Genomic DNA, 25,986 nt, shown 5'->3' with positions numbered 1-25,986 from the left:
TCCTTTATTTTTGTTAAGATTTGTTTTGTGTATTTAGGTGTGCCTATGTGGGTGCATATATATTTACAATTGATATATTTTCTTCTTGGATTGATTCATTGATCATTATGTGATGTCCTTCTTTGTCTCTTGTTACATTCTTTATTTTAAAGATTAGTTTGTCTGACGTAAGTATTGCAAACCTGGCTTTCTTTTCATTTCCACTTGCATGGAGTACCTTCTTTCATCCCCTCACTTTCAGTGTGTGTGCCTTTAGATCTGAAGTGAGTCTCTTGTAGGCAGCATATGTATTTGTTATTATTCCTGTTCAGCTTCAGTGATTTCCACAACTCCGTCTTCCAGCGCGCTGATCCTTTCCTCTGTATAATCTAATCTGCAGTTGATTTCTTCTAGTGTTTTTTTTTTTTAATCAGTTATTGTATCTTCATCTCTGTTTGGTTCTTCTTTATATTTTCTATCTCTTTGTTAAAAAACTTCTAAAGGCTCACTTTGTACATCCAATCTTCTCTCAAGTTCTTTGACCATCTTTATGATCATTACCCAGAACTTTTTATCAGGTAGATTGTTTATCTCTGCTTCACTTAGTTCTTCTTCTGGGGTTTTGTCTTGTTCCTTTGTTTGGAATATATTCCTCTGCTGCCTCATTTTGCCTAATGTGCTCATTTTATTTCTATCTGTTTGGTAGGTTGGTTGTTTTTCCTGACCTTGGAAAAGGGGCCATATGTAGGAGACAGCCTATGGGTCCTAGCAGCACACTCCCCTCTCATCACCAGAGCTGTATGTTCTAGGAGTGCCCCCTGTGTGGGCTGTGGGGGTCTCTGTGTTGTGGCAGGCTGACTACTATGGGTGGCCTGGAAGGTGTGGCTGGCCCCCAGTCGGGGGGATTGCCGGGCCCTGCACTGTATGGAGTGTGCCAGCCACTGGTGGGAGTGGTTGGGTAATGAGGCCCCTAGCCATGGGTCCCTAGGGGACCCCAGGGCTAGTGCTGGCCCACTGGTAGATGGAGCTGGGTTCCAGGGTGAGTGGTTGCAGGTCCGAGGTTCCTGGATCTAGTGTTATCCTGCTGTGGCCAGGGTCAGATCCTGACATGGCTAGCTGCAGGGTCCAGGGTGTCCCAAAGCTGGTGTCAGCCAGCTGGTAAGTGGGGCTGGATCCCAGGGCAGCCAGCTGAGGTGTCTAAAGTGTCTTGGAGCTGGTGTTGGCCTGCCTACTGGTGAGTAGGGCTGGGGCTCGGTAGTGGGTGGGAGGAAGGTTCCTGGGTCTGGTGTTGGCCTGCTGGTGGGCTGGGCTGGGGCCCAAGGCCCCCTGGGGCTAGTGTCAGTCTGCTGATGTGCAGAGCTGAGTTCCAGGGTCTCTGGCTGCAGGGCCCTGGGGGTCTCAGAGTTAGTGTGTTGGCCTGCTGGTGGGTGGGGCTGTGACCTTGCCCCGTTTGTTGTTTGGCCGGAGGCATCCCAGTGCTGGTGCCCAAAGGCTGTTGAGCAGGGCTGGGTCCTGGTGCTAATAAGCTATAGAGAGGATTCCAAAATGGTGCTGCCAGCACCAGCATCCTCGTGGTAGGACGAGCTTCCCAAAAAGGCTGTCTCTAGTGTCTGTGCCCCCAGGGTGAGCTCCAGTTGCCTCCTGCCTCTCTGGGAGCGTCTCCGAGATCAGCATCAGGGTCTGACCCAGGCTCCTTTCAAGTCACTGCTTCCGCCCTGGGTCCCGGAGGGTATGAGGTTTTGTATGTGCCCTTCGAGAGCAGAGGCTCTATTTTCTACAGTCCTCTGGCTCTCCCCAAAGCAAGCCCTGCTGGCCTTCGAAGCCAGACGTTTTGAGGGCTCGTCTTCCTGTTTCAGGACCCCCAGGCTGGGGAGGCCAGTGTGGTCTCAGACCTCTCACTCCCTGGGGAGGATCTCTGCAGCTGTAATAACCCTCCCGTTTGTGGGTTGCCTACCTGAGGTCCTGAATATAACGTAAGTCTGCCCCACCTATCCATCTCATTGTGGTTCCTTCTTTATGTCTTTAGTTGTAGAAGATCTTTTCTGCTAGATTCTGGTCTTTCTCATCAATAGTTATTCTGTTGTAATTTTATTCGGCCCATGGGAGGAGGTGGACTTAAGGGCTTCCTACTCCACCATCTTGGCCACTCCCCCAGAGCTGTTCTTCTCTGATGGAAGGTTTGGGGGCCCTTCACCAGTCAGTTCTGATTTCATGCCACCCTGTGCCTTCACGTAAAGCCAGCCAGGACCCCAAAGGCCGGGACGTGGTGGGATCCAGTTTTCCGTGATCAGCAGGTTCACAGATGCTAATTCCCCACCACTGCTCCTCACGTTCTCAGGATGGTTGAGCCAGCCAGTCACCTCGCTGTGTGTCCCAAAGCTGCTGTGTGAGGAAGCAGAGTGAAAGCAGATGGGGCTGGGCCTCTTCCGGGACAGGGAAGTGGTGGCAGATGAGAGGCTGCAGCTGCAGCCCTCTGCTTGTTGGTTTGTTTCCTTCCCTCCCACGGTCCGCTCACTCAGCTGGTGCAAGGAGCTTTGCCCTGGCACCTCTGGGGACTCTCTGCCCCTCCCCCTTCTCCGGATCCACCAAGCCCTCATCATGTGCAGGGCGCCACGCCAGGCACGCAGAGTGGCAGAGAAAAGATTCCATGCCTTCCACGTCGGGCTGTGGCTGAAGCTTGTGTCAGACCACTTATCCCACCAAGGACTGTGAGAGCTGGGTAAGATAGAAATTCAGCTCTTCGAAGGTTTTAGAGAACAACCAGGCAGCCAGGACTTGAGGGACGAAGACCCCTGGAAGGAGAGAAATGGGCGGGGGTGAGCCTGATGCTTCCTGCCGCCTGCCTGCCCAAGGGATGCACTGGCTCGTGGGAGGCTCCAGAGGACAGACGGAGAGAAGCAGCTCAGTGTCGAGCAGTCCCACGAGGCTGGACATAAAAAATAACAGTAAAGAAATGAAATGAAAGTGTAGTGCGGGACTACCAAGTCAGCTAAAATTAAGGGGCCAAGAACCTAGGGCAACAGAAACCACAGGCAGAGAGTCACTATTCCTCACCTCTTTTTCCTTTCAAGGCATTTGCCGGAATTTCAGTGGCGTGGGACCAGAGCCTAAGGAAACAAGCTGGAAGCTGAGAGGTTGAGAAGCTAGACTGAGCCTTTGACAATCTCACAGTGTAGGGGAGGCAGGAATTGGAAGTGAGAATGTGCAAGGAAGAGGTCTCTTGGTAGGCCTCCTAGCTTTCCTTTAAGAAGGGCTATGCCCTGTAAGTAAGGGCAAGCCAGAAATAACTAGTCATCCTGAAGACAAGTGCGGCCCCAGTCATCCTGGTCACCAATTGGAACAAGGTAATGTGCCCGTGCTCTACCTAGCTCCAGGAGCAAACAAATTCCTCCCTGAATTAGGACAGCCTTCTCCTCAACTGCTACACTTCCAGCACGTGCGGTATCCACCGTCACCAGGCGTGCCAGGAGACAGCCAAATGACCGAAGAGAGATAAGGAGAGAAAATCGACGGCAGAAATAGACCCACATCTCCTCCAAACGTCATGAGGGTGAGACGGTCTTTAAATAACTGAATAACTCTGATGGCTCATTGGAGGAAGATAGATGACAAGGTGCAGATTTTCACCTGAAAACTAGAACTTATTTTTAAAAATTACTCAGATGGAAATTCTAGAACTGAAAAATACAACTGAAATGAATATAGTATATAATTTAAACAGATTAGACACAGCAGAAGAGAGGATGGACAAGGTAGTATCCATCTCAGGAAGCTGAAAAGATGACAGGTTACAAACCCAAAGAAATGACAAGAAAGGAAATGAAAATGAGAGCAAGTCCTGATGAAGTAGAACAATTAGCTGTGTCTACAGAGGACAGCCCAGGAGGAGGCAGGAGCCTGGAGCAAAGTGCTGGCTTTGCCACCATCTCGCTGTGTGACCTTGGACAAGTCTCTTGCCTTCTCTGAACCTCAGTTTCTCCTCTCAGGGAAATAAGCATGATGGCTCACTTCACCCAGATGACGTGAGGACCCCGTGGAGGACGGTCATGGCAGCTCTATATTAGAAGTGCTGATATTACCGTTCACTCGGTCATTTCACCAACAGTCATAGGGCAGGAGGCTAGGCAGAGAGCTAGGAGGGCATCCCAGCCTTGTTAGAACTACTGTGCAGTTCAGCAGGCATTAAATAAACGTTCACAAACCCATACTGTCCGTTCATTTGGTTTTCCGAGTATTGGAAACAACTCTTCTCTCGGTGGCTGGTAATTGCTGCTCTCTCCTTGTTGACGGGGTGGGGGGGTATATCTTCGTTAGGGACCCTCCTTCGGGGAATCCTTGCTTTCTGAGTTCTTGAAAGGACACCAACTTGCGTCAGCTTTTTGCAGTGACCCCGTTAGCCCGTCACATCCACGTCCGCTGTGCCTCTCCCAGAGCTCCCGTGTGTGGCCGTGAGATGACTGTCTCTCTGCAGACAGGACAGGGAGCTGTGTCCTCCTCCCCCTCCCTCTCCTCGTCCTCTTTGTTTTGGGAGGCTTGGCCAGCCTCCGTCCCTGGCCGCACTCTTGGCATGCGGAGATCTGTGGCCCATGGTGTATTGGCTTCAGTTCCACCTCCGGGTGCCAGGGCTGGCGCTCCCCGTGTGTAGCAGGCTGCCTCACATCACAGAGTGCAGAAAGTCACGCATTCCTCCTTTCTTCCCTGGGGCTGGGGGAAAGGGGAAGGTGGAGGGCTGTTCTTGCTTTTCCACTGCAGTTTTCCAGGGCTTTCAAAAGTGCTAATTGATACCAGCCTGGAAGTGTCTGCTGGTAGGTGGGTTCAGAACAAGCACCCTGGCCTCAGAGATGCAGCTACCAAGACGTCCCAGCTGGATGGGAGGAGGATGTCATAATCTGTACCTCGACAGCTCAGCCTTGCCCTCTGTCCCAACTCTCACCACACCTTCCCCCGGCCTCCGCCAGCGCTAGTGTAGAACATTAATATCTCTCGTGGAGCTGGGACGTTGTAGGGAACCTAACCTCTCATTCAGAATTTTATTCGATCAACATGGTTCAGTAATCATCTATTTCAGTGAACTTGTCTCTGCCCTTGGCATCAGGATACAGAGTCAATAAGAGCATCATGGGCCCTCCTCATGACAAAGACAGATGTAATGAGACCATGTGAGTCCTCTGCTTAGACCCTCCAGTGGGTCTCCATGTCCCTCAGAGATATCATGGCTTCTGAGTCCCGCACACCCTCGAACCCACCCACATACATGCCACATACATGCTCCTCTCTGATCCAAGGACACCAGCCTCCTTTCTCCCAAAGGCACTGGAGCCTTGCAGATGCCTGGGAAGCTCCCACCTTAGAATCTTTCATGACGGGTCCCCCCACCACCCAGCCCAGAGCCTGGCACAGCTCAGGGCCCCAGCAGATATGCAGCGAGTGAATCACGTGAATGGACAGATCTTGCTTGGTTAATAGCCTCGAGAAGCGGGCAGAATCTGTGTTGTCAGCCCCATGTTCCTGTTGAAGGGATGGTTCAGAGAGGTTAGGTAACTTGTTCACAGTCACACAGCAAATGCGTCGTGCAACCTGATGAGAATCAGAATCTTCCGACTCTTAGTCTGTGCTTTCTTGCTCAGGTCTCCACTCTGAGTTGGTGGCTCTTTCCCTTCATTCACCTCTGCATTCCTTCATGCCATGTGTGTTCCCGGTTTCCGGGCCACGACAGTGAGTGGGACTGAGTTTCTATCCTCCTGGAGCTCCCAGCTCAGGGAGGAGACAGATTAAGTACACCGCACAGGCAGAGTGGAGCCAGGATGCTGTGGAGGCCAGGAGAGGCCCCTATTCAGGCCGGCAGTGGGCAGGCCTCCCTCCAGGATCGGTGCCAGCTGAGCCCTGAAGAATGAATCAGAGCCAGGTGGGGTGGGGTGGATTTTCCGGACGGCGGGGACAGTCTGGGTAGGTGCCCAGAGGCAGGAGCAGCTGTGACCTGTGGGTTAGTTAGGGGATTTATTCTCTCAGGCCCCTGAAAAGTCAAGGCGTAGGGTGGGCCGCAGGGCTGGGTCGACGGGATTCAACACTGTTCGCCTCTTCCAGTGAGCTCGCAAAATGTCCAGTACGACCCTGACCTCGCCTCCAAACAGCAGACTGGCCAGAGCAAAAGAATGTTCCTTTGCCCCCCACTGCAAAGAGTCAGGAGTTTCACTCCAGATGAATTAGGCTGCACGTCCATCCCTGGACCAATGACTGCGGTAGGAGGGGTGGGAACCCTCTGCCTGCCAAGTTAGATCAGAGCCCGCCCTTGAGGACAAGCAGGTTAATCTAACTCAGATGACAGAGCTGGTGCTTGATGGAGAAGCAGGGGACAGCTGGAAGGGACAGCTCTGGACACCATTAGGTTCTACATACAAGTCACATGGTCACGACAAGTAGAAAGTGGAGCAGTAGGCAAATGGAGAGACGTTGCCACCCGGGCTGAGGTGCTGAGGAAGCAGTGGAGGCAACACATCTTGAGCCCTGGCTGCCTCCAGGAAGGCACTGTGGATTTAATCTGATTTTTGAGCTGCCCCTCTTTCTACCAAAAAGGTAAATCAGTCTTCCTTCCACTGTTGCTTTCCTGGAAAAAATATATCCTGCTTGTTGGTAGTCTATACCTTGAGGATGGGGAAGGAATTGATCAGACAGATAGAGATAGGGGCACGTTCCAGGCAAGTACCAAAGGGAATCATGTTCAAGTGCAGAGGTGTGACCACAGCTGCACTCTGCAGAAGCCCGGAAAGTCAGTGAGGTGTGGGAACTTGTGTTACAAGCGTTTGAGGAGTCCTGGTTTGCTTTCTTTGATTAAATAACTCCCAGCTTTCTCTGTATCCCTCCAACTATGGTCATCTGGAGCCCAGTTAACAGACAGGTTGTCCCGTCCAGGGCAGACCTCCTGCTTGCGTTTCTGGTACCCTGGCCCCTCCAGGTGCATGGAGTCAGAGGGGTGTGGGTCTGGATTCAGATCCTGCTTCTTACTTTCCCCATGACCTTGGGAAAGTCATTTAATCTCTTTGAATCTCTGTTTCTTCTTAGGACAACCTGGGAAACCCCTATCTAGCTGATGGTATACTTTGTCAGTCATCTGAGGAGATGGATATGTGTGACTGTACCATCCTGTTTGGCTGTTAGTGGCTCATCCAAGAACATTCATTCATACATTGAAAATGGAAAATGAAAGTTTAGCAGTTACTTAATGAACACCAGAAACTCAGCATTTTTAAAAATTAATTAATTTATTTATTGTTGGCCGCATTGGGTCTTTGTTGCTGCACGCGGGCTTTCTCTAGTTGCGGCGAGTGGGGGCTACTCTTCGTTGTGGTGCACGTGCTTCTCATTGCGATGGCTTCTCTTGCTGTGGAGCACGGGCTCTAGGCGTGTGAGCTTCCGTAGTTGTAGCACGTGGGCTCAGTAGTTGTGGCACGTGGGCTCTAGAGCACAGGCTCAGTAGTTGTGGCACACAGGCTTAGTTGCTCCGCGGCACGTGGGATCTTCCTGGACCAGGGCTTGAACCTGTGTCCCCTGCATTGGCAGGCAGATTCTCATCCGCTGCGCTGCCAGGGAAGTCCCAGCATATAGCATTTTGTCTTATCTTCATAACCATTCTATAAGTGGAGCTATTACTATCCCATTTTACAGAAGGGAAAATTGAGGGTCAGGAAGGCTGAATAACTTTCCCAAAGCCATACAACTGGTAAACCAGTACTTGAACCTGGGCCAGGTGGAAGCCTGGGCCACCCCCTAAGCATACCATTTTGGTTGTGGTTGAACTTTAGAATCTGAGAGACAGAGAGTGAAGGAGAGAGAAAGTAGCATGTCCTTGGCAATCTCTGTGCACCTGGCACTGTACGTGCGTTATTAACTCATTTCACAAACTTAGGTCTGATTCTTAAAGGTACTAGGTTCTGGTTGCAGGAAAGATGGGTGGGCCACCTTCCGTGTCTCTTAGCAACCCTGAAGGATAGGCGTTAACATCCCACTGTACACATGCACACACTGAGGCTCAAAAGGGTAAAATATCGTCTGCAGCCACTTGCCACATGGGCTTGACAACAGAACGGAAGACGATGGGAGGAAGTGGAGAGAGAGAAATGGTTTTTATAAAAAAGTAATAGAAGTTCATCCTGTTTTCTTCCTCCTTTTCTGTGCAGATGTCAGACAACCCTCAGTGCCTTTGTCAAGTCGGCTGCTTCACCGCCACATCTCTGGTGACAGCATGGGCAAGACCAAGTTCTAACTAAGGATTGCCACACACCGTCTTCTCTGGAGGGCGGTAACAAAGACAGCTTGACCCTGTCCTGTACCGCGACCCTTCCTTCGAGGCCCTCACCTCCGAGGGACCTGGCCTGTCACAAGGATTAATTACCCCTCAACCCCCTTGGATGGGAAAGGAAATCACTGTTATCAAGTTTCGATTAAAGCTTCATCAGGAGACATTATCGGCTGTTTAAGGATTGCTGAGGAAGCAGGCCGCTTTATTTCCTGAAAAGACAAATTATATGCCAGCAGAGGCACCCCGCCACAAGTGGTCCGCTTAGCCTTTGAGTGTCGCGGGTGATGTCGGGCATAGCCGGGTGGCCGTTGCCCAGCAGCAGTGGCCATAGGAGGCTTTGAGGCTCCCTGGGGCTCCCCGCCTTGCCTTGCAGTCGATCCTCTGTCTCTGGGATCTTTCGTGGAAGTTCCTCCTCAATTAGGCGCGATTTCCTGCAGCCCATCCCTGGGAGGCCCCGCGTCAGGAGAGCAGAAATGGCGACCGCGAGGAAAAGAACTCTCAAAGTTCTCACTTTCCTCACCCTCTTCATCTTCCTCACCTCCTTCTTCCTGAACTACTCCCACACCATGGTGGCCACCGCGTGGTTCCCCAGGCAGATGGTCCTCGAGCTCTCGGACAACTTCAGGAGGCTCGTGAATTACCCCCACAGGCCCTGCACCTGCGCCCGCTGCATCGGAGAGCGCAAGGTGTCCTCCTGGTTCGACGAGAGATTCAACCGGTCCCTGCAGCCGCTGCTGACGGCCAAGAACGCGCTCCTGGAGGAAGACACCTACAGCTGGTGGCTGGTGAGAGCCGGGGCTGAGTGTGGGTCTGGGGGTGAGATGTGGGCGGCCCCTGCCTGCCAGATGCTCACACCCAAGTGTGCACCAGGGGCCCTGCCAGGCGCTTGGCGGGATTCAGAATGCTGGTCATCCGTACGTTCGTTGGTTCATGCATTCAGCCTCTGTTATGGAGGATCTCCTGTATATATTATAAATCAGAGCAGAGGGCTCTGTAGCCGTTCCCTGTGTCTGCCGTAACAGGTGACCGCACGGGTGGTGGCTTACGGCAACAGAAGCGCATCCTCTCGCGATTCCGGAGGCAGAAGCCTGAGCTCAAGGTGCAGGTTCCAGGGGTTAGGACTTGGGCATATCTGTTTAGAGGCCACTACTTAACCCACTCTGGGTATGGAGAAACCAGATCGTTATTCTCATGGAATTATATCCTGGCAGAGAGAGACAGATAAGAAACAAATAAACAAGATAGACTCAGATAGAAGTGCTCGGAGGAGGATAAAAGGGGTTTGGGAGAAACTTGGGGCAGGGGCCTCTGTAAATGGGCTCGTCGGGAAGGTCTCTGAGCAGCCGGGAATTGAGCTGAGACCCAAAGGCGGAGAGGGCGCCGGCTGCGGGAGGATCTGGGGAAAGTGCCGCTGGTGACGGGGACAGCGAGTGCGAGAGCACTGGGGCAGCATCCGCTTGGTGTGTTGGAGGAGCTGGAGCTGTGTGTGGCCGTGAGCGCGGGCGTCTGGGAGTGGTCAGGACCCACAGCCAGGAGCCTGGGGTTTGTTCTGAGTGCAACAGGAAACCACTGTAGAATTTTAACTAGGGGAGGTCCATGATCTGATCTAGTTGTTGAGCGCAAAGTGGATTGAAGGGGAGTGAGAAATACCCATTCATTGAGGACTTATTGAGCATCTATTAGATGCCAAGATACTGAGATGGAAAGAAACAGCCTTGCCTTTTTAGCTTGCAGGGATGGTTGGAGGAGAAGGGAAAGCAGACCAGCCCAAGGCAGGGTGATGGGTGATAGGCACCCAGGGTCCCTGGGTTTTGCTCCTGACTTTCTATATTTTATCAAGGGTGATGTTGAGGAAGCTCTTCATCTCAGATTCTCAGACTGAGGTAGTAATAGTCGCCTCACCAGGTTTCTCTATAGCACCGCAAACATTAGGTTTTAACATTTTTATTTATTTTTGCTGTTTTAACGGGCAAGGGAAAATGAATTTGCATTCTTTCAGCACTTATGAAGGCTGAATGTTTTCTCATGTGGCTCTTACCGTTTCATCAAATTGTCCTCCCACGTCCCCACCCCAGCCCTTATGTGCAGTCCTTCTTTGCTGGAGTTTAGCCTCTTGGAAGGGATTTTGCAGGGTAGGAAGGAAGGGGAGAAGGTTCCTCATGAATAGAAATCAACAGAAAGGAGCAGGGCTTTAGAGCTTCTGGGTTCCTTGACAACACACAGACCACATGTTTTGAGTAAAGAATCAGGACACCACATCTGACAAGCGCTCCCGTCCCTCCAGACGGAGACACAAAATATTGAAATAAAAACCACCCTGGGGGCTTCCCTGGTGGAGCAGTGGTTGGGGGTCCGACTGCCGATGCAGGGGATGCGGGTTCGTGCCCCGGTCCGGGAGGGTCCCACATGCCGCGGAGCGCCTGGGCCCGTGAGCCATGGCCGCTGAGCCTGCGCGTCCGGAGCCTGTGCTCCGCAACGGGAGAGGCCACAACAGTGAGAGGCCCGCATACCGCAAAAAAAACAAAAACAAACAAACAAAACACCCTGGGAGTTCCAGCAGGCACCATAGCTCTGCATAAAGGCCCCCAGACAGCCAGGACAATGTCTGACAGATCCAGATTTAGGACCCCAAACACAGAGCCCTGCTTTTAAAGTATGACGTGCCTGGTGGGAAATGCCCTGAAGGATGCTTGGCTGGCCGGGAGCCCGCAGAAGGTGATTGATGCCAGGTGTCAGAGGGGCTGGCCCTAGACATGCTGTTCCCCAGACCTATTCGGGGCCCTGGTTTGGAGCAGACCCCTCGTGTCTGCTCCCTCTTCTGCTTTGTCTCCGGGATGAGGGGAAGGACTTGACTGAGGTCACTCAGCCATCTGTACAGAGCCAGGCCTGGGACCCGGCCGCCCGCCCCAAGGCACCCTTGCTTTCCCGTCCTCTTGCCCACCGCTGCTCCTCCAGACCCACATGGGAGGGAGGGCAGGCGTGGGGGAATCAGGAAGAAGCCTTCAGGAGCTGGGGGCTGACAGCTCAGGTGCCTTGGGTATCACGAAGTCCCCCATGTCCTGCGGCAGTGGGGTGATGCTGGCTGCCTCAGCCTCTGCCTCCAGGCTCTGCCTTAAGACTTGATGCTTCCAGGGAGCCTCTGACAACAGCAGCAGCCACTGCCTGAGCGCTGATTGTAGACCAAGAAATACACTGCTTGGAAACTAGGCAGGAAGAGTGAGAGGGGAGAAGGGCGTCTTGGAACTTCTGCCCTTTCTCTCCTGCGTGCATGTCAGCAGCCCTCTGGGACTTCCGTTGTCATTTACAAAAGGCAGAGAACTCAGAGAGTTCCTTCCCAAGGAAGACAGGGACATAGCGGTACTGACCTGCCTCATCTACCCCAGCTGGTGAGTGGATGCTTTAGGGCTCTAATCCCCAGAAACACAGCTCGATTCCAGCCCGCTGTCCCCGAGTTCTACTCAGCTCTGTACTCACCCCGTGGCCTAGATCTTTCCCTCTCTGGGCCTCAATCTCCGTTCCTGCCAGTGAGTGTCTGAAACAGAGCCAGGGTTCCTGAAGTGTGAGCCGGTGGGGCAGCGTGATTCCTGGTGATACAGGGGCAGGGCCTTTAAGAGCATCGCATCACGCTCAGGGCGAGGATGTCATTCGGCTTTAATTCTCTTTCCATCTTTGAAGCTGCGAGGATTAAATGTCGCTCCTTGTTTCATGATGCGCCTCTAACACCTGCCCATCTTGGTTCTAGCAAAGGAGGGCGGCTTGCCTGGGCAAGCAACGGGATGGAGCTGGAATCAAATAAAGTGGTTTTGTTTTCATCGTACTGGACACTTTCCTTTTTTTTTTGGACAGATTTTTTTACTTCTGCCAAGTAATTCTTGCTTCCCGCTTGTGGCAGAGAGATGAGATTTCCTTTAAAAATAAACTTACTTTTTAAAGTGAATCGTTAAAGAGGGGTAAGTCAGTAGTAGGTGGACGGGACAACGTGATGCTGCACTCCCAGCATGGGTACCCTGCTGGCTGTGAGCCTTCAAACCCCGGGGCCCCCGAGGCAAAGCAGGCACACGTGTCACGTAGTAGGTGCTCAGTAAATATTGCTGAGCGCTGGATTAAAGAACGCCGTGTTGCTCCCTTAACCCAGCATACAGTGTTGTGCTCCCTGAGGCAATGACATGGATGGAGGACACTCTCTGGTTCTGAGCGCATCTTCACGTTGTCAGGGCTCTTCCTGGGTGGGGGCCCCCGTGGAGGTCCCTGCCGGGCAGCTTGGCTGTGGTCCTCGATCCCAGGGGTCCTCAGAGTGTGGTCCCTGCACCAGTAGCAGCATCACCTGGGAGCCTGTGAGACATGGCTCTGTTGCCCAGATGTCACACATCAGCCCAGGTGATTCAGGAGCCTGGAGCTGCCCCAGGAGATCCTATCGGAGCAGGTGTTTAATCTGGATATAATTTTTGTCTTATTGTCGTAAAATATACATAACATAATATTTATCGCTGTTTTCTAAGTGTGCAATTCCATGGCATTAAATGCATTCACGATGCTGGGTTACCATCACCACTACCCGCACCTGGCGCTTCCGTCACCTCCAACAAAGCCCCCTGTATCCATTAATAACCACCCCCCTCGGCACCCCTCTCATCCCTCAGGCAGCCATTCTACATGCTAGAATTTGGCGATTCTAGTATCTCCTGTAAGTGGAATCGTACAATATGTGTCCTTCTGTGTCCGGCAAATAAGCCGGTGAAATAACACTTAGCATAAGTGTTTTCAAGATTCATCCATTGGGAGCATATATCAGAATGACCTTTTTTTTTATAACTGAATGATATTCCAGTGTCTGCACGTTCCACGTTTTGTTTATTCATTCATCCATCGATGGACACTTGGGTTGTTTCCACCTTTTGGCTATTGTGAGTAATGCTGCAATGAACACGAGTGAACAAGTTTGTGCTCATGACCCTGGTTTCAGTTCTTTTGTTTGTTTTTGTTTTTGTTTTTGTTTTTGTTTTGGCCTCATCTTGCGGTTTGTGGGACCTTAGTTCCCCGACCAGGGATTAAACCTGGGCCCTCGGCGCGGAGTCCAAACCGCTGGACTGCCAGGGAATTCCCTGATTTCCGTTCCTTTTAACACTTAGGAATGGAATTGCCGAGAAGCCACCCAACAGTTTTCCACGGTGGCCGCGCGAGTTTACATTCCCACCAGCGAGGCACGAGTGTTCCAGTGTCCTCACCTACGCTTGCTATTTCCCCTTTTTCTTTTATTGTAACCAGTGATGTTTCTAAGTAGAAGTGTGTCTGCGGTCCTGATGTCGTTGCCTGCGGCTCCCGCAGCATGTGAGTGTCTTAGGCTGGAAGAGATGCTGGGTGGTTTTATCTATTGGACCATCCAGGCCTCCTGGTGTGCCTCTCCTTGGGGATGCTAATTCCTCCAATGCCAGGTGGGGACCAGATGCCTGGGGATCTCCCTACGCGATCCCCCCGTCACTGACCTCCTAGACAGTGGCCAGAGCAGCTCCTAGCCTCACCTTTCTCTCCCAGCCCCTCTCCTGTCCCTGGGGCTGCGAGTAACTGGTGGGACTCACCTCACAGCCATCTACCCCTCCCCAAGCTCAGGGACTGGGCTTTCCAAAGGTCAAGGTTCCAGGGCTCTGAGGCAGGGGTGATGTTGTGGGAGAGACTTCAAGGTGGGTTTATAAAAGCCTGGCTTCAAATCCTGCTTTGGATTCGGGACACGTGCTCAACCGACCCGGGCCCCAGAGCATCCTTTCTCGTCAGCCTTTGAAGTGACACAGCCCTGCGGCTTGGTGACGCAGGCAGATGCGATGCTTCTTAGCAAATCTCTCCAGGTTTCACTCTGAGGGGGGGAGTAATGTGCATCAGCGAGCGGTCACTATGCAGCGTGGCCGAGCTCCCCCTCAGGCAGTGGACGGACGTGGGTGTACAGAGAGAGGGCTCAATAGGGAGACCCACTCATCCCACTTTTAGCACTGAGAGTCCTGCTTCTAGGGAAACCCCTGGGCCAACCAGGGGGCTGGTCACCCTCAGAATAAACCCAGTGTTTGTCTCCGCCTGTGGGTCAGAGAGGTCCCAGGGCAGCTGACCTCGGGTGTGGGTGTGAAAACAATTTGTTAAGCAGACATTGGACTCGTTGATGCATCCGGCAAAGGGCTGATTCTTGAGTCTGGCTGGAGCCCGGTGGTCCTGGGGCTGCAGGAGCTGAGAGGCGGGAGGGTGAGGGGAACAGAGGGGAGGGGAGGCGAGCGTGAAGGGTCACCCGACCCTTCTCCCATGTGCTTTACTCATACCAGCCAGTCTCATTGCGTCGAGGCCAGAGCTGTACCTCGCACGTAGTAGGTGCTCAATAAGCCTTTGTAGAATGAGTGAATGATCTCTTGCCTTCCCATCTCCCTGAGTGGCCCTTGGGCTCCTGGCAGGGGAGGTGGCTGTCTGAGCTGCCTGCATCTCCAGGTGCCCAGAGGAGAGAAGGGTACTCGGGAGGGGCTGGGTCACCAACCACAGGGGCCTCGGGGCCCAGCAGCGGGGGCCTGAGGTAACACATCCAGACTGACTGTGTCCTGCGTCCTCCGCCCACAGAGGCTCCAGCGGGAGAAACAGCCCAGTAACTTGAACGACACCATCAAGGAGCTGTTCCAGGTGGTGCCCGGGAACGTGGACCCCCTGCTGGAGAAGAGTTTGGTGGGCTGCCGGCGCTGTGCCGTCGTGGGCAACTCTGGCAACCTGAGAGAGTCCTGGTACGGGCCTCAGATAGACAGTCACGACTTCGTGCTCAGGTGGGTGCCAGCCCCTCGCCCCCCAGGCCACCCCGCTGCCCCCCAGGCCCCTGGAGCTGCAGGGGCTTCATGGCTCAGCGTCAGGAGGTCAAGACCCCAGTCCGGGTGTGCCCAGCCTTACCTGGGGACCCCGGGCCCCTCACTGCCCCCTCTGGGCCTCAGTTTCCCCATCTGCATTGCAGATGGACCAACAGGACCTCTCTGGATGGAGAGAGGAAACCATACACAGAGGTACCCAGGGGGCTGGGAGATTGGCCTTGAGAGGCCTGGCCAGGGGGCAAGACTAACTTGAGGACTCTTGTTTAATCTTTAAAATCCATCCCTGTCTGGGAGTTCCCTGGCGGTCCAGTGGTTAGGACTCAGCACTCTCACTGCCAGGGGCCGGGGTTCCATCCCTGGTCTGGGAACTAAGATCCTACAAGCTGCGCTGCCAAAAAAATAAATAAAATAAAAGCCGTCTCTGTTTTGCCATCTAGGCCATAACGTAACTATATACTTTTAATGTAAAATATGTTTCCCTGACACCAAGTAAAATGGGTATTCCAGGAAGATGCCCCAGGTCTCTCCCATGTTTCTTGTCATCCCCACACCAGTCACCCGACCCAGGGGCACCAGTGACTCAGATGAGAAGCGCAGGCACCTTCTAGAACCATCCCCTGTTTCTGTGGTGTCTGACTTTGTCTTTAGACCACTCACCTGGCCTCAGGGAGCCTCAGTGTACCTGGTGTCCGGTGGGCATGTCCATGGTGAGGGGGAAAGAGTCAGGTTCAGGGTCAGACAGGCCCTGAGTTCAAGGCTGCCTCTGGGTTACTCTGTGTCCTGGGATCAATTCTTTGCATTCAGATTTCTTTGGCCATAAAAATAGGACCATAAAGTACGTACTGGACACTGTCATCATTAAGTGTCAATGATGTGCGTCACTGGACCAGGACAGAGTAGGCCATCGATGGTGGCGATGGTCAGGCTCACTCGAGATCATAAATGAGAAAAAAGTAGCAAAAGCCTCTGAGCTGTGCCGCAGTTGCCCCCATTTCACAGATGCGGAAGTTGGGGCCCAGCACAGCCTCGCGGAGCTGAAGCCGACCCTCAGAATCGGTGCCGCAGTGCGATGCCTGTCCTCTCTCCCTCCCCCTCCCAGGATGAACAAGGCCCCCACGGCAGGGTTTGAGGCCGACGTGGGCAGCAAGACCACCCACCACCTCGTGTACCCCGAGAGCTTCCGGGAGCTGGCGGAGAACGTCAGCATGGTCCTGGTCCCCTTCAAGACCACCGACCTGCAGTGGGTAATCAGCGCCACCACCACAGGCACCATCTCCCAGTAAGTCCCCTCGGGGCGCCTGGAGGAGGGGCACTGCTTGTCCCGCTGCTGCTCCTTGCTGTGTGAGGGCCGCTGAGCCCCCCGCCACGCTGTTCCTCCCCCGGAACACCCCCCTCCCCAGGCCTCCTCCTGGAGGGCAGAGCCCCAGTCCCCCGGCCGCCTCCAGACCCTCCGGCTCTTCTTGGTACCCCTCCTCCCATCACCCCGATGCACCCGGAGCTCCGGCCTTCCTCTTCCTCGTGACTTCCCGCCCCTCCGAATAGACCTCCCAGCTTTGCTTCCCCAGACACCCTGGAGACCCCTCGGGAGAGGGAGCCCCGCTGGAAAGGACACAGCACGTGTTAGTTCTGACCCCACGCTCATCTCTGGGGTGCTCCCCGTTGATGACAGCCTCCGCCCGCCCCCGCTTCTCAAACCGTCAGAATGGCCCCGGCCGGGCTGGGGGGCGGGCGGGGAGACCGGGCGTGGAGCACGTCGGCTCCGGCTGCCTTGAGCACCGAGGAGCTCACGTCTTCTGATTTGTTCCGGGCACTTGGCACGGGTCTCAGTGAATTCCCACTAGTCCTTCTCATGACCTCCAGCCTCCAGGGAGACCCGGAGGCTTGGCGCCTTCGCAGAGCCAGGCTCGCACCTGCCTGAAGAGAAGTGGCTTAGTGCCCAGATGGCCAAAAGCCTCCTTGTCTGAGGCCTGGTTAGGAAGCCCGAGGGATTTGGGTGCGGGAAGCTGGGGTGGGGGGGCTGTGCTCGGAGGAGGAGGGCAGTGAGGGAAGCGGGCGCAGCCAGGGGAGGAGCTGGACCAGCCAGGGCTCCGCTGCCGGCCCCTCCCTCCTGGTCCCACAAGCTGGAACGTGACTTGTCCCCGAGGTAGATGCAACCCAGGTGGCCAGGCACGTATACCGTCATCTTGGGGGCACGGGAAATCTTGCAGGTGAAAAGGGGCCGTTGTGGGCCTATCAGCCAGCGTCCCAGCAGCGGGGGATGGGTGTTGTGGGCCCCGCTCCGTGCTGCTTGTGCTGTGTGCATGGCTTGGAGCAATCCCGCTTCTTAAACTTTCTGGGAGAAGGCGGCATAATGCAGCAGCAGGTCCTCGAATGGGCCACGATCGCCCTCTGGTGTCCATAATGGGCCACTGCGAGGAGGTGGGGTCCCTTGGGGAATGAGTGTGCTTTCCCGCTTGCCCCACCTGCGTCTCCAGCTGCCCCTACCAGCTGATGCCCAGGCCGCCAGCCCCCTCCCACATTAACCACCTGCCTTGTCCTCCCGCAGCACCTACGTTCCTGTCCCCACGAAGATCAAGGTGAAAAAGAATAAGGTGAGTCAAGGCTCAGGTGCCTTGTCCTCTGAGCTCAGCCTCGCTTTCAAGGCTCTGCGTGAGGACGGAGATCACCGTCTCCCTGCTCTGCCAGCATCGGGCGGCGGAGAGCCCCTGGGCCCCCGGGCTGCTGGGGCTGGTGGCCCCCCGCTTAGAGAGTGGAGAGACGAACCCTGGAGAGGCTCCCTAAGCCTGGACCCTGGACCTGCAGCACCACCCAGGAGCTTGTCACCAATGCGGATCCTCAGGCCACCCCAGATCTGCTGAATCAGAAACGCTGGATTTTTACAAGCCCCCCAGGGATGCTGGTGCTGTTCGAGAACCACTGCCCTACAGCATGAGCATCTGCAAAGCCAGACCTCGTCACCTGTCTCCATATCTGCATCTTCCCCAGTGGGCCCTGGAATGGGATTGGCTAAGATGTGGGCAAAGGGCAGAGGGATGAAGGAAATGAAGTGTCCGCCACACCAGACGTTTGCATACACTGTCATGTGTAGATGGAGAGATCAGGTTCAGAGAGGTCAGGTAACTTGCCCAGAGACACACAGCTAGTCACTGTATGGCTGGAGCTGATGTCTTCCCGATGGTGGCTGCGTGACATTGAGCATGTCACTTAGCCTCTCTGAGCCTCGATTTCCTCATCTGTAACATGAGGAGAGGGAGAGCTGGCATGCGGGGTCATTTTAGGGACTGGAGATCATTCAGGCCCATGTGAGGCAGACGGGTGGCTCGGTGCCTTCCTGCAGTGTGACAGGAGTGTCCCTGCCCCCAGCTCATGCTCTTCCCTGGAACCTTCTCCTGCAGCCTCATGTCCCACTCCTTGGCTGCATTTGATTGTAATTCAGATGTCACCTTGTCTGCAAGCCTTCCCACCCCAGTGCCTTATCTCCTTTCTCTGCTTTGTCTCTGTAGTCTCATCATTCTTTTCTAGCATCCTCTGTGTCTCAGTGATTTAGGTCATGATCCATCTTCTCCACTAGAACGTTAACCCCCCCACCCCGAGTGCAGGGTTATGAGTTCCAGTCCCAACAGGGTCCCCCGAGGTTACAATAGTGTGTGGCACCTAACACAGGCCTGGTATCCTTCTCCAGACCCCTCACCGTGTCCTCCCTCCCGCAGATCCTGATTTACCACCCAGCCTTCATCAAGTACGTCTTCGACAGCTGGCTGCAGGGCCACGGGCGGTACCCATCCACCGGCATCCTCTCGGTCATCTTCTCACTGCACATCTGTGATGAGGTAGGACCCCCTCCCCCATGCCTGCCTGCCCCCCCCAGGGGGTCGGGGACCGAGGGCTCCTCATTCTGTGTTCTCAAGAGGGGTGGCGAGAGCGCCTGCAGTCAGGCAGACCTCCATCCCCCTCCCGGCCCCGCATAGCCTGTCTCTTCTAGAAGCTCTGATCCTGTCTCTACAGTGAGGCTTGCACTGTCTCCCGCACGGGAAGTCTAGGTCGCAAGGCAGAGCCTGGCCCAGCAGGTGGAAGCTCAGATCTGATCTGGGGGCAATATAAGCATATCTCGCCCCCAGGAGTATATTATAATCGGGGGAGCTGTACGGGGTTGTGGTTTCGATCTCAGTTGCTCATCAGAATCATCTGTGGAGCTAAATTCTGGCCCCCAGGCCACAGCCCAGCCCACTTCCACCAGAATTCCTGAGGTTGGAAACCCGGCACGCAGGGGTTCCACTGTTCACGGAGGTTGAGAATCAGTGATTTTGCCAACCGTGTGTTTCCGATCATGGATTCGCCTCGCCGTACGCCAGCCTGGGCCTGAGTTTCCATCAATGATCTGGGGTGCTTGCTGCCCGTGGACAGTGAAGCAGGACGGGGACCACAGTGCCCCCTGCTTCTTCCCTGGCCTTGGGTTCAGGCAGGGCACTCCGCTGTCCCTTCTTGTCACGTACAGCCCATCCCCGCCCTCACCCCATCAGGCTCATCAGTGGACATCGCAGGGAGGAGGGGTCGAGGGGGTAGCAAGGTCCACCCACCGTCTCTGCCTCAGTTGTTCTGCCACCATCTTCGCCTGCCCTTCACCCCAGAAACCATACCTGCCTCTCATCTCCCCACCAAGCCCCTACCTCCAGCTGGCTGGTCAAAGAGCCCGTGGGCTTCTGCCTCAGAAATGCCCCTCCCATCCCTTAGCGCATGCTCTGGGGCGGGCCCGTGTCCCTGCTGGCATTTTCAGAAAAGGCTGCACTTGCCACAGAGCTGTCTCCTGCCCCTGGTGGGTCCCCACCCCTGAAAGCTGTCTGCCATGCTGCGGCCCACATAGCTTTCCCTCTCCCTGGAAGCCCCTCCTCCCGTCCCTTTCTGGTTACCTTCTGCTCATTTTCCAAGACCCAGTTCAAGTGTCACTTGCTCGAAAGAGCTCTCTCTGCTCTCGTCGGCCTCCTGCCCCTCCGCCCTTGGTGTTGAGGGAGCCCCAGCGTTAGCCCCTGTCCCCCACGGGGGCCCGGTTGGTGCTTGTTATAATTTAGGAGCGCCAGGGGCTGAGACCTGACTCCTGCATCCCTGATCGCGCCAGCATCCGCCTGAACTCTGACGGATTTAATGCAGCACCTGGCACAGAATAAGTGCTCAGTAAAAGTTTGTCATGCATGAGAAGCACGCCCCCTGCCCCGCCCACCGAACAGTGAGGACCCCCGGACCAGATGGGTATTCGTCCAAGGGAAGGCAGGGATCAGAGCTACCGCCCACCTCACTGTGGTCATCGCTCTTGGCCCCATTTTCCATATGAGGAAAGTGAGGCTCAGAGAAGTGATTCGGGACTTGCAGGATGTATCAGCAAGAGGTAGAGCTGGGATCTGAGGCAGGCTGTTGGGCCTCGAAGCCCTGCTCCTCAAGCCTTGGAGAAGAGGTTGTGCCTCCCCAGAGGTGGACCCAGCACCCGCAGGGCCACCCACAAGCCGTAGCCTCCCACTGTGCGCTCTGGCATTGGACTTGACTTTTTACTCAACTTGCCTTTGCTTCCCCAAGCCTCTGGGAGTTCCAGGCTCCTGGAGAAGAGTTTCTGTGAATCCTTGGAAGTGGTGTTTACAGATGCTGGGGGTGCCTGCAGGCTCTCTTTGTCAGAGGGTCCACCTGCAGCCCTGCTGTCCGGCTCTCACCTGTGCTTTGCCCCGGCAGGTGGACTTGTACGGCTTCGGGGCGGACAGCAAAGGGAACTGGCACCACTATTGGGAGAACAACCCGTCGGCAGGGGCTTTTCGAAAGACTGGGGTGCACGATGGGGACTTTGAGTCCAATGTGACGGCCACCTTGGCATCCATCAACAAAATCCGGATCTTCAAGGGAAGATGACGCTGTGAAGGGCTAAGGACAGATGCACCAGAGCGCACCTCTCCACATCCAGCCCCAGCTTCTCGCCAGAGCCACTGCGCTCTGGGAACTTGGAGGGCCGGCCTCAGGGGTGCGCCCAGGTGCCCCTCGCAGCCTCTTGCACCCCAACATTTGGTAGAATCTACTCAGCAAGGTTGCTGAGCCCTGCCAGGGCTGCAGGGCAAGTCTCAGAACCATTCTGGGGTGGGGAGACCCCTCTCGCTGCTGTTCCGGGCTGGGGAAGGTGGGGAGACTGTGGGGGAGGTCCAATCCGAAGACTCCCACATTCGAAAGAAGAGGATGGTCTCCTGGGGAGGATGCACAGAGACTCTGCTCTGCTGACGGGTCCGGGGCCAGCGCTCTGATTCTCGCTGTGAAGTTCCTGGGTGAGGACGACCCCCAGGACAGCCATGTGGGGCCTCCCTCACATGGTAGGACCACCACGCCTCCCCTTTCTGCCCAAAGCTCATTTATGGTGGCCAGGAGGGCTCCTCACCCACAGGTCTTCAGAGACTCTAAGTATCCAGATGTCTCCTTCCCAAGCTGCTGTTCCCTTGAGTAATCAATCTTTGTGTTTATCATGATGACTGAGAGCAGATCTGACGCCTTCTGTGTGCCTTTGTATTGGGGAGAGAGATGCATGCATTTGGCTGAAATGAGGCAAGAGCCCCAACTTGGGAAAGGGGACCGCAGCAGTGCACTCCCCTTACTCTGTAGCCGGGGACAGTTTTCTAGTTCCCTGAGCCAGCGTCTGAGTTGGAACAAAGCTCAGATGATACGCGGCTCCATCCAGAGGCCCGTCAGCCATGGGGACTTATTTTCACAGACTACTGGATTTGGTGCCCGTAACCTTCCAGAGCTGTGCAGGAGGCCGCCACCAGCCAGCAGTTTCCCCCAGGGGTCTACGCTCTGGGCCAGATCCCTCCTGGTCACCTGTGTGGTGTCCTGGGGGTTGCAGGGTCATCCTAGGAACGTGACCATCAGAGGGGAGAAGTCATACCTCATCCTTCACGTCCCAGCTGCTCGCTCTTCCTTGTCAGCCTTCCTGATTATTTATTGTTTTGTTTTTAAAATTCAACTGACGTCATCTGCACTTTGTGACTCAATTGCTCTCGCTTCGGCTGGTAGCTGGGGTGCGGACGCTCGAAGCCAGTTTTGTAGGAATCCTGAGACTTGGGGTACTGTGGTGTCTAGGGCTTGAGGGCTTGCTGGTGGGCAGATCGTGGGGTGTCAGGTCGGTAGGTTTGTGGGATGCTCTGTGCCTCCTTCTCTCCCAGTCCTACCTTTCTTATTTCTCATTACGGGCTTTAAATTGAGTCTCAGGCTAGGAATTGCCAAACCCAGCGGCACTGTCTTGGGGCCGGGTGGGGAGTAGAGTCGCAGGCGTGAAATGACAGTGATTTTTGGCTCCAGTTGCTGACATTTAATCAAAACAAAACAAACAAACAAAAAAAAAACAGCCCATTTTTTTCTGTCAAGAGCATTTCCTAAAAGGCCACTGATACTTTGAGGAGTTGTGACCGTGTCCTGGTCTGGGAAGCCAGCAGGCCGCCTCCGCTGCTCCCTGCAGCCCTCTGGGTAAGCCCTGCCCTCCCCAGCCTCACTTTCTCCCTCTGCAAATGGGGAGAGAGGAATTACAAATGGACCACAGATGGCAACGGGCATTCACAAGCATCCCTAGAAGTCACACACCGCGTTTGTTTTTCCCCTGAGTCCCTGTATATGAGTATTTTCCTGGGGAGAGGTTCCAGTTTTTATTCGATTCTCAAAGATTCAGGATCCAGAAAGTGGTTTTTAAAAGCTAACAAACAAAAACCTGTTCCAGCTTTAAAATTCTGCAAAATTGAAGACCCTCTTGACTGATAAAAGGCTTGTAAATTGCTGTGAGGTCATTATTCCGAGCATAAATCCTCAGAGGCTAGAGCTCATGGGAGTCCTTGACGTGAAGAATTCAGCAAACGTGCTGGTCGGCTGATTAATCCCAGGGACAAACCTTGCAGAAATGGACACTGGCGCAGGGAGCGGTGTGGGCTGACCCCTGAGCTCGCTCTCCCCTTCTCCTGAAAGCCAAGTCTGTTCAGGATGATGGGGTCAGAGAGAGCACTTAGCTTTCCTGGATGTGCTGAGTCAGGTCCCCAGAGCAGACAGGTGTCCACAGCTGAGCTGCGCGCCACCTGGGTTGGCCGCCTGGTCCCCACTCCACCTCTCCTTCCCACCAGGCTGTTCACTGTGAGATGCCTTTCAGCCCTTGGATCCCATTTTACAGATGAGAAAAGCAACGCCAGAGAAGGCAAGTGATTGCAAAAGTGAACCAGTTGTGAAACAGATTTTGAGCCAAAATAGGGTGTTCTTGGCTCCAGAGGTGGGCTTTCCCAGCCAGGCTCATCCAACCCCTCAAAGAACTGTAGTCGGTGTAGGTTTCGGACTACAAGCCTCTCACCGCCGGGCTTCGTTCTCAGGCTGCCCACGGTGGCCCGAGGCAAGCTGTAGCCTCGGCCTTCTCACACCGTCCTTCCAGTGGAGGAGGTAGCATCATGCTTTCCCAGAGCTGGGGCAGACATCATCTTGTGGCTTAACAACGGCCGCCTACCCGAATCCAGCCAGCCACTGTGGCCGGGATTAACGCACCATTGCCTTAAACCAGCGGGGCCCATACCGGGGTAAAGGTGGCTGAGAACTGGACAAGAGTGTTTCCCACGGGGATTTGGCCATCGGCTGGAGGACAAGAAGCACCCACACAAGGAAGTTCTTGCATGAACAGTATATGCAGTTGGGCTCCCCGGGGCTCCGGGATCCCAGCCCAGGGCTCTGTCCACTCCGCGGGCAGAGAGCTCCTTGGAGACCAGCCCCGGGCACGAAGCCTGCAGTAACCAGTGCTGAGCCTGAAGCCGAAAGGCGGAACTGATGAGGGAGAAGGATGTTACCAACATCCCAGACATCTGACTCCCCCAGGGAGTGAAGAGGCTGCTTTCTCAGCTGAGCAAAGCAATGTCTGCAGCCACACGACCCCTGGAGCCCCTGCTCTCACCCACCTGTAGGGGAAGAAAGGAGGGTCGGTTTGTAGTGATCTGGGGAAGAGAAGCAAGTTCTTGAATTGATGCCTTTTGAAACCCTGGCTTGACCAGGCATCGTCCAGCAAACCACGAGGGCTGGGCTTAGTGGGAGAAGGCAGACCCAAGGAAATAGGACATAAAAGAGAGAAGCCAGGTTAGAACGGGGGCAGGCGATTTTTGTCGCGGGGATTGGGGGTGGGTTCGGGGACGTGATGGCATCCCAGGCTCTGCCGCGGCCAGAAGGGCCAGCGAGAGGCCAGTCCTACCTCGACGCAGTCTGGGCCTCTGGATCAAAGGTGGGATAGAATCACAGAGAATATTGAGAACTGTGATGTTTGCTTTAACTGTTCTCTTCAAGGCAGCTTGAACCCAAAGGAAAAATGGAAAACTGAAAAGAGCTCACTCTCCCTCTCACGGTTCTGGTCGGAAGTGCTTTCTCCAGGGAAGCCAAAGATGGCTGGACTCCAGCCACGTGCCATCAGGGACTGGCAACTGTCCTCGCTCCCCCAGAGTTCGGGGATGTCACTGTGTCCATCGTGGACATCTGGTTTGCAGCAGACGTGGCCTGAGGCCACTGGCTGGTCATCCTCTCCTGGGATCTGGGCTAACAAGTTTTGAGCCCTCCTGGGGGGCAGTCCACGACACCTCTGCAAAAAAAAAGAAGAGGGTGTAGGAGGAACAGCAGGCCAGGCAAAGCAGCATCACATAGTCTGTCCTTACCCAAAGCACTGCATTTCCTACAAGCAGCCAGCCTCTGGCCTCCTGTCTCCCTCCCAGACCATCAGAGGTCCGTACTCGTGCTGAACTTGACCCCGTTGCTCAGCTTCTGAACTGCCATTGTCGCCCTCCTGCCCAACGTCCTGGTCCAGACATCAGCTTTAACCTGGGAGCCCTCACAGGGCCCCGGTAGGATGGACATGGGTGCGCCATCACGTTAGCACTTAACTGAATTCATGTCAAAGCCAAAGTTTCCTGAGCACTTTTTCCTCTTTGCAATCTTGTTGGATTGGTTGGTGGTGTTTTAAAATCTGCGTTCTTTGCCCCCCCCTTGCCTCACTCCCAGGTTTTGCAGCTAAGTGTTTGTTCTTCTGAATGAACTTGGCAAGAGTCTGCCTTCCTCAGCCTCTGCTCTGTTTTTTATTTTTAATTTATTGTTGAACATTTCCAATGATCCGAATCAAAGTGAATAAAAAAAGAGCTATTTTATTGTTTGGGTGTGTCTGTCGTTTTTCTGTGAGGGCTGTACCTTGGTGCTATCTCTTGAGGTTTCCGCTCAGGAGATGTTTTCAGTCCTAAAAAGACGCCTCCTGTGTTAGTGTCTGCCCTGAACTAAGTGCCCAGATGTTCAGGACATGGAGAGAGAGCCTCTCCTCAGATGCAACCGTGCCTTCTCCCTGCTGTGTGACTGTGGTAAAGTCGCCCAACCTCTCTGAACCTCAGCTGCCTCATCTGTCCAACGGGGACCACTCTACGGGCCAGCAGAGGGAGTGTGAAACCAAGAATAGATGCATCGTAGGAGGCTGGTGGAGACGCAAGCCCGCTGCTCCAAGCGTTTGCTGAATGAAATAGGCCAATGTGGGCAGATTAGTGTCCATCCTTCCCAAAGAAGACTCGTCCATGAATGGATGCAAGTCTGATCCAGAGCTGGCACAAACTGCCCAATTTTTAAAATAGATCCAACAGTCCACTACCAGGACTCTGTAAAGCTGGTGTAAATAATACTACTTCCCGATTTGCGTGGCACTTTACAGTTTGCACAACGCCTCCCTGGGCACGATCTTGAACTCTCTCAGGAGCCCTGCAGAGCTGGTGAATGGGGGCAGGCAGTTGAGGGCAGAGGTGAGGTTCAAGCCAAGCCTTCCCTCTCCAGATCTGGGGCTCCCTGTTCTCCGTGGTGACACCTCCCAAGTCACTTGAGAAGTTTGTC

General features: G+C 54.5%; 1 protein-coding gene across 3 annotated transcripts in view; it reads left to right on the top strand.

The window, feature by feature from the left end:
* The window catches only part of ST3GAL1 (ST3 beta-galactoside alpha-2,3-sialyltransferase 1), an 87,932-nt gene extending 62,662 nt beyond the window's left edge, over positions 1 to 25,270 (top strand). For 2 of the 3 annotated variants that reach the window (XM_073794782.1, XM_073794783.1), the window contains exons 3-8: positions 8,154 to 9,060; positions 14,864 to 15,060; positions 16,199 to 16,378; positions 17,645 to 17,690; positions 18,810 to 18,929; positions 20,815 to 25,270. In XM_073794782.1, coding sequence (XP_073650883.1) covers positions 8,749 to 9,060; positions 14,864 to 15,060; positions 16,199 to 16,378; positions 17,645 to 17,690; positions 18,810 to 18,929; positions 20,815 to 20,988 — 1,029 coding nt within the window. In that variant the 5' untranslated portion in view covers positions 8,154 to 8,748 and the 3' untranslated portion in view covers positions 20,989 to 25,270. Of the gene's footprint in view, positions 1 to 8,153; positions 9,061 to 14,863; positions 15,061 to 16,198; positions 16,379 to 17,644; positions 17,691 to 18,809 lie in introns of all 3 variants that reach the window. The other variant, XM_073794785.1, reaches the window with a different exon arrangement.
* Positions 25,271 to 25,986: the final 716 nt, after the last annotated feature.

The sequence above is a fragment of the Tursiops truncatus genome, chromosome 17 (genome assembly GCF_011762595.2).
Source record: "Tursiops truncatus isolate mTurTru1 chromosome 17, mTurTru1.mat.Y, whole genome shotgun sequence".
In the NCBI taxonomy this organism is placed as follows: domain Eukaryota; kingdom Metazoa; phylum Chordata; class Mammalia; order Artiodactyla; family Delphinidae; genus Tursiops; species Tursiops truncatus.
Note: the sequence above shows the minus strand (reverse complement) of the source record. Positions and strands in the feature narration are given on the sequence as shown.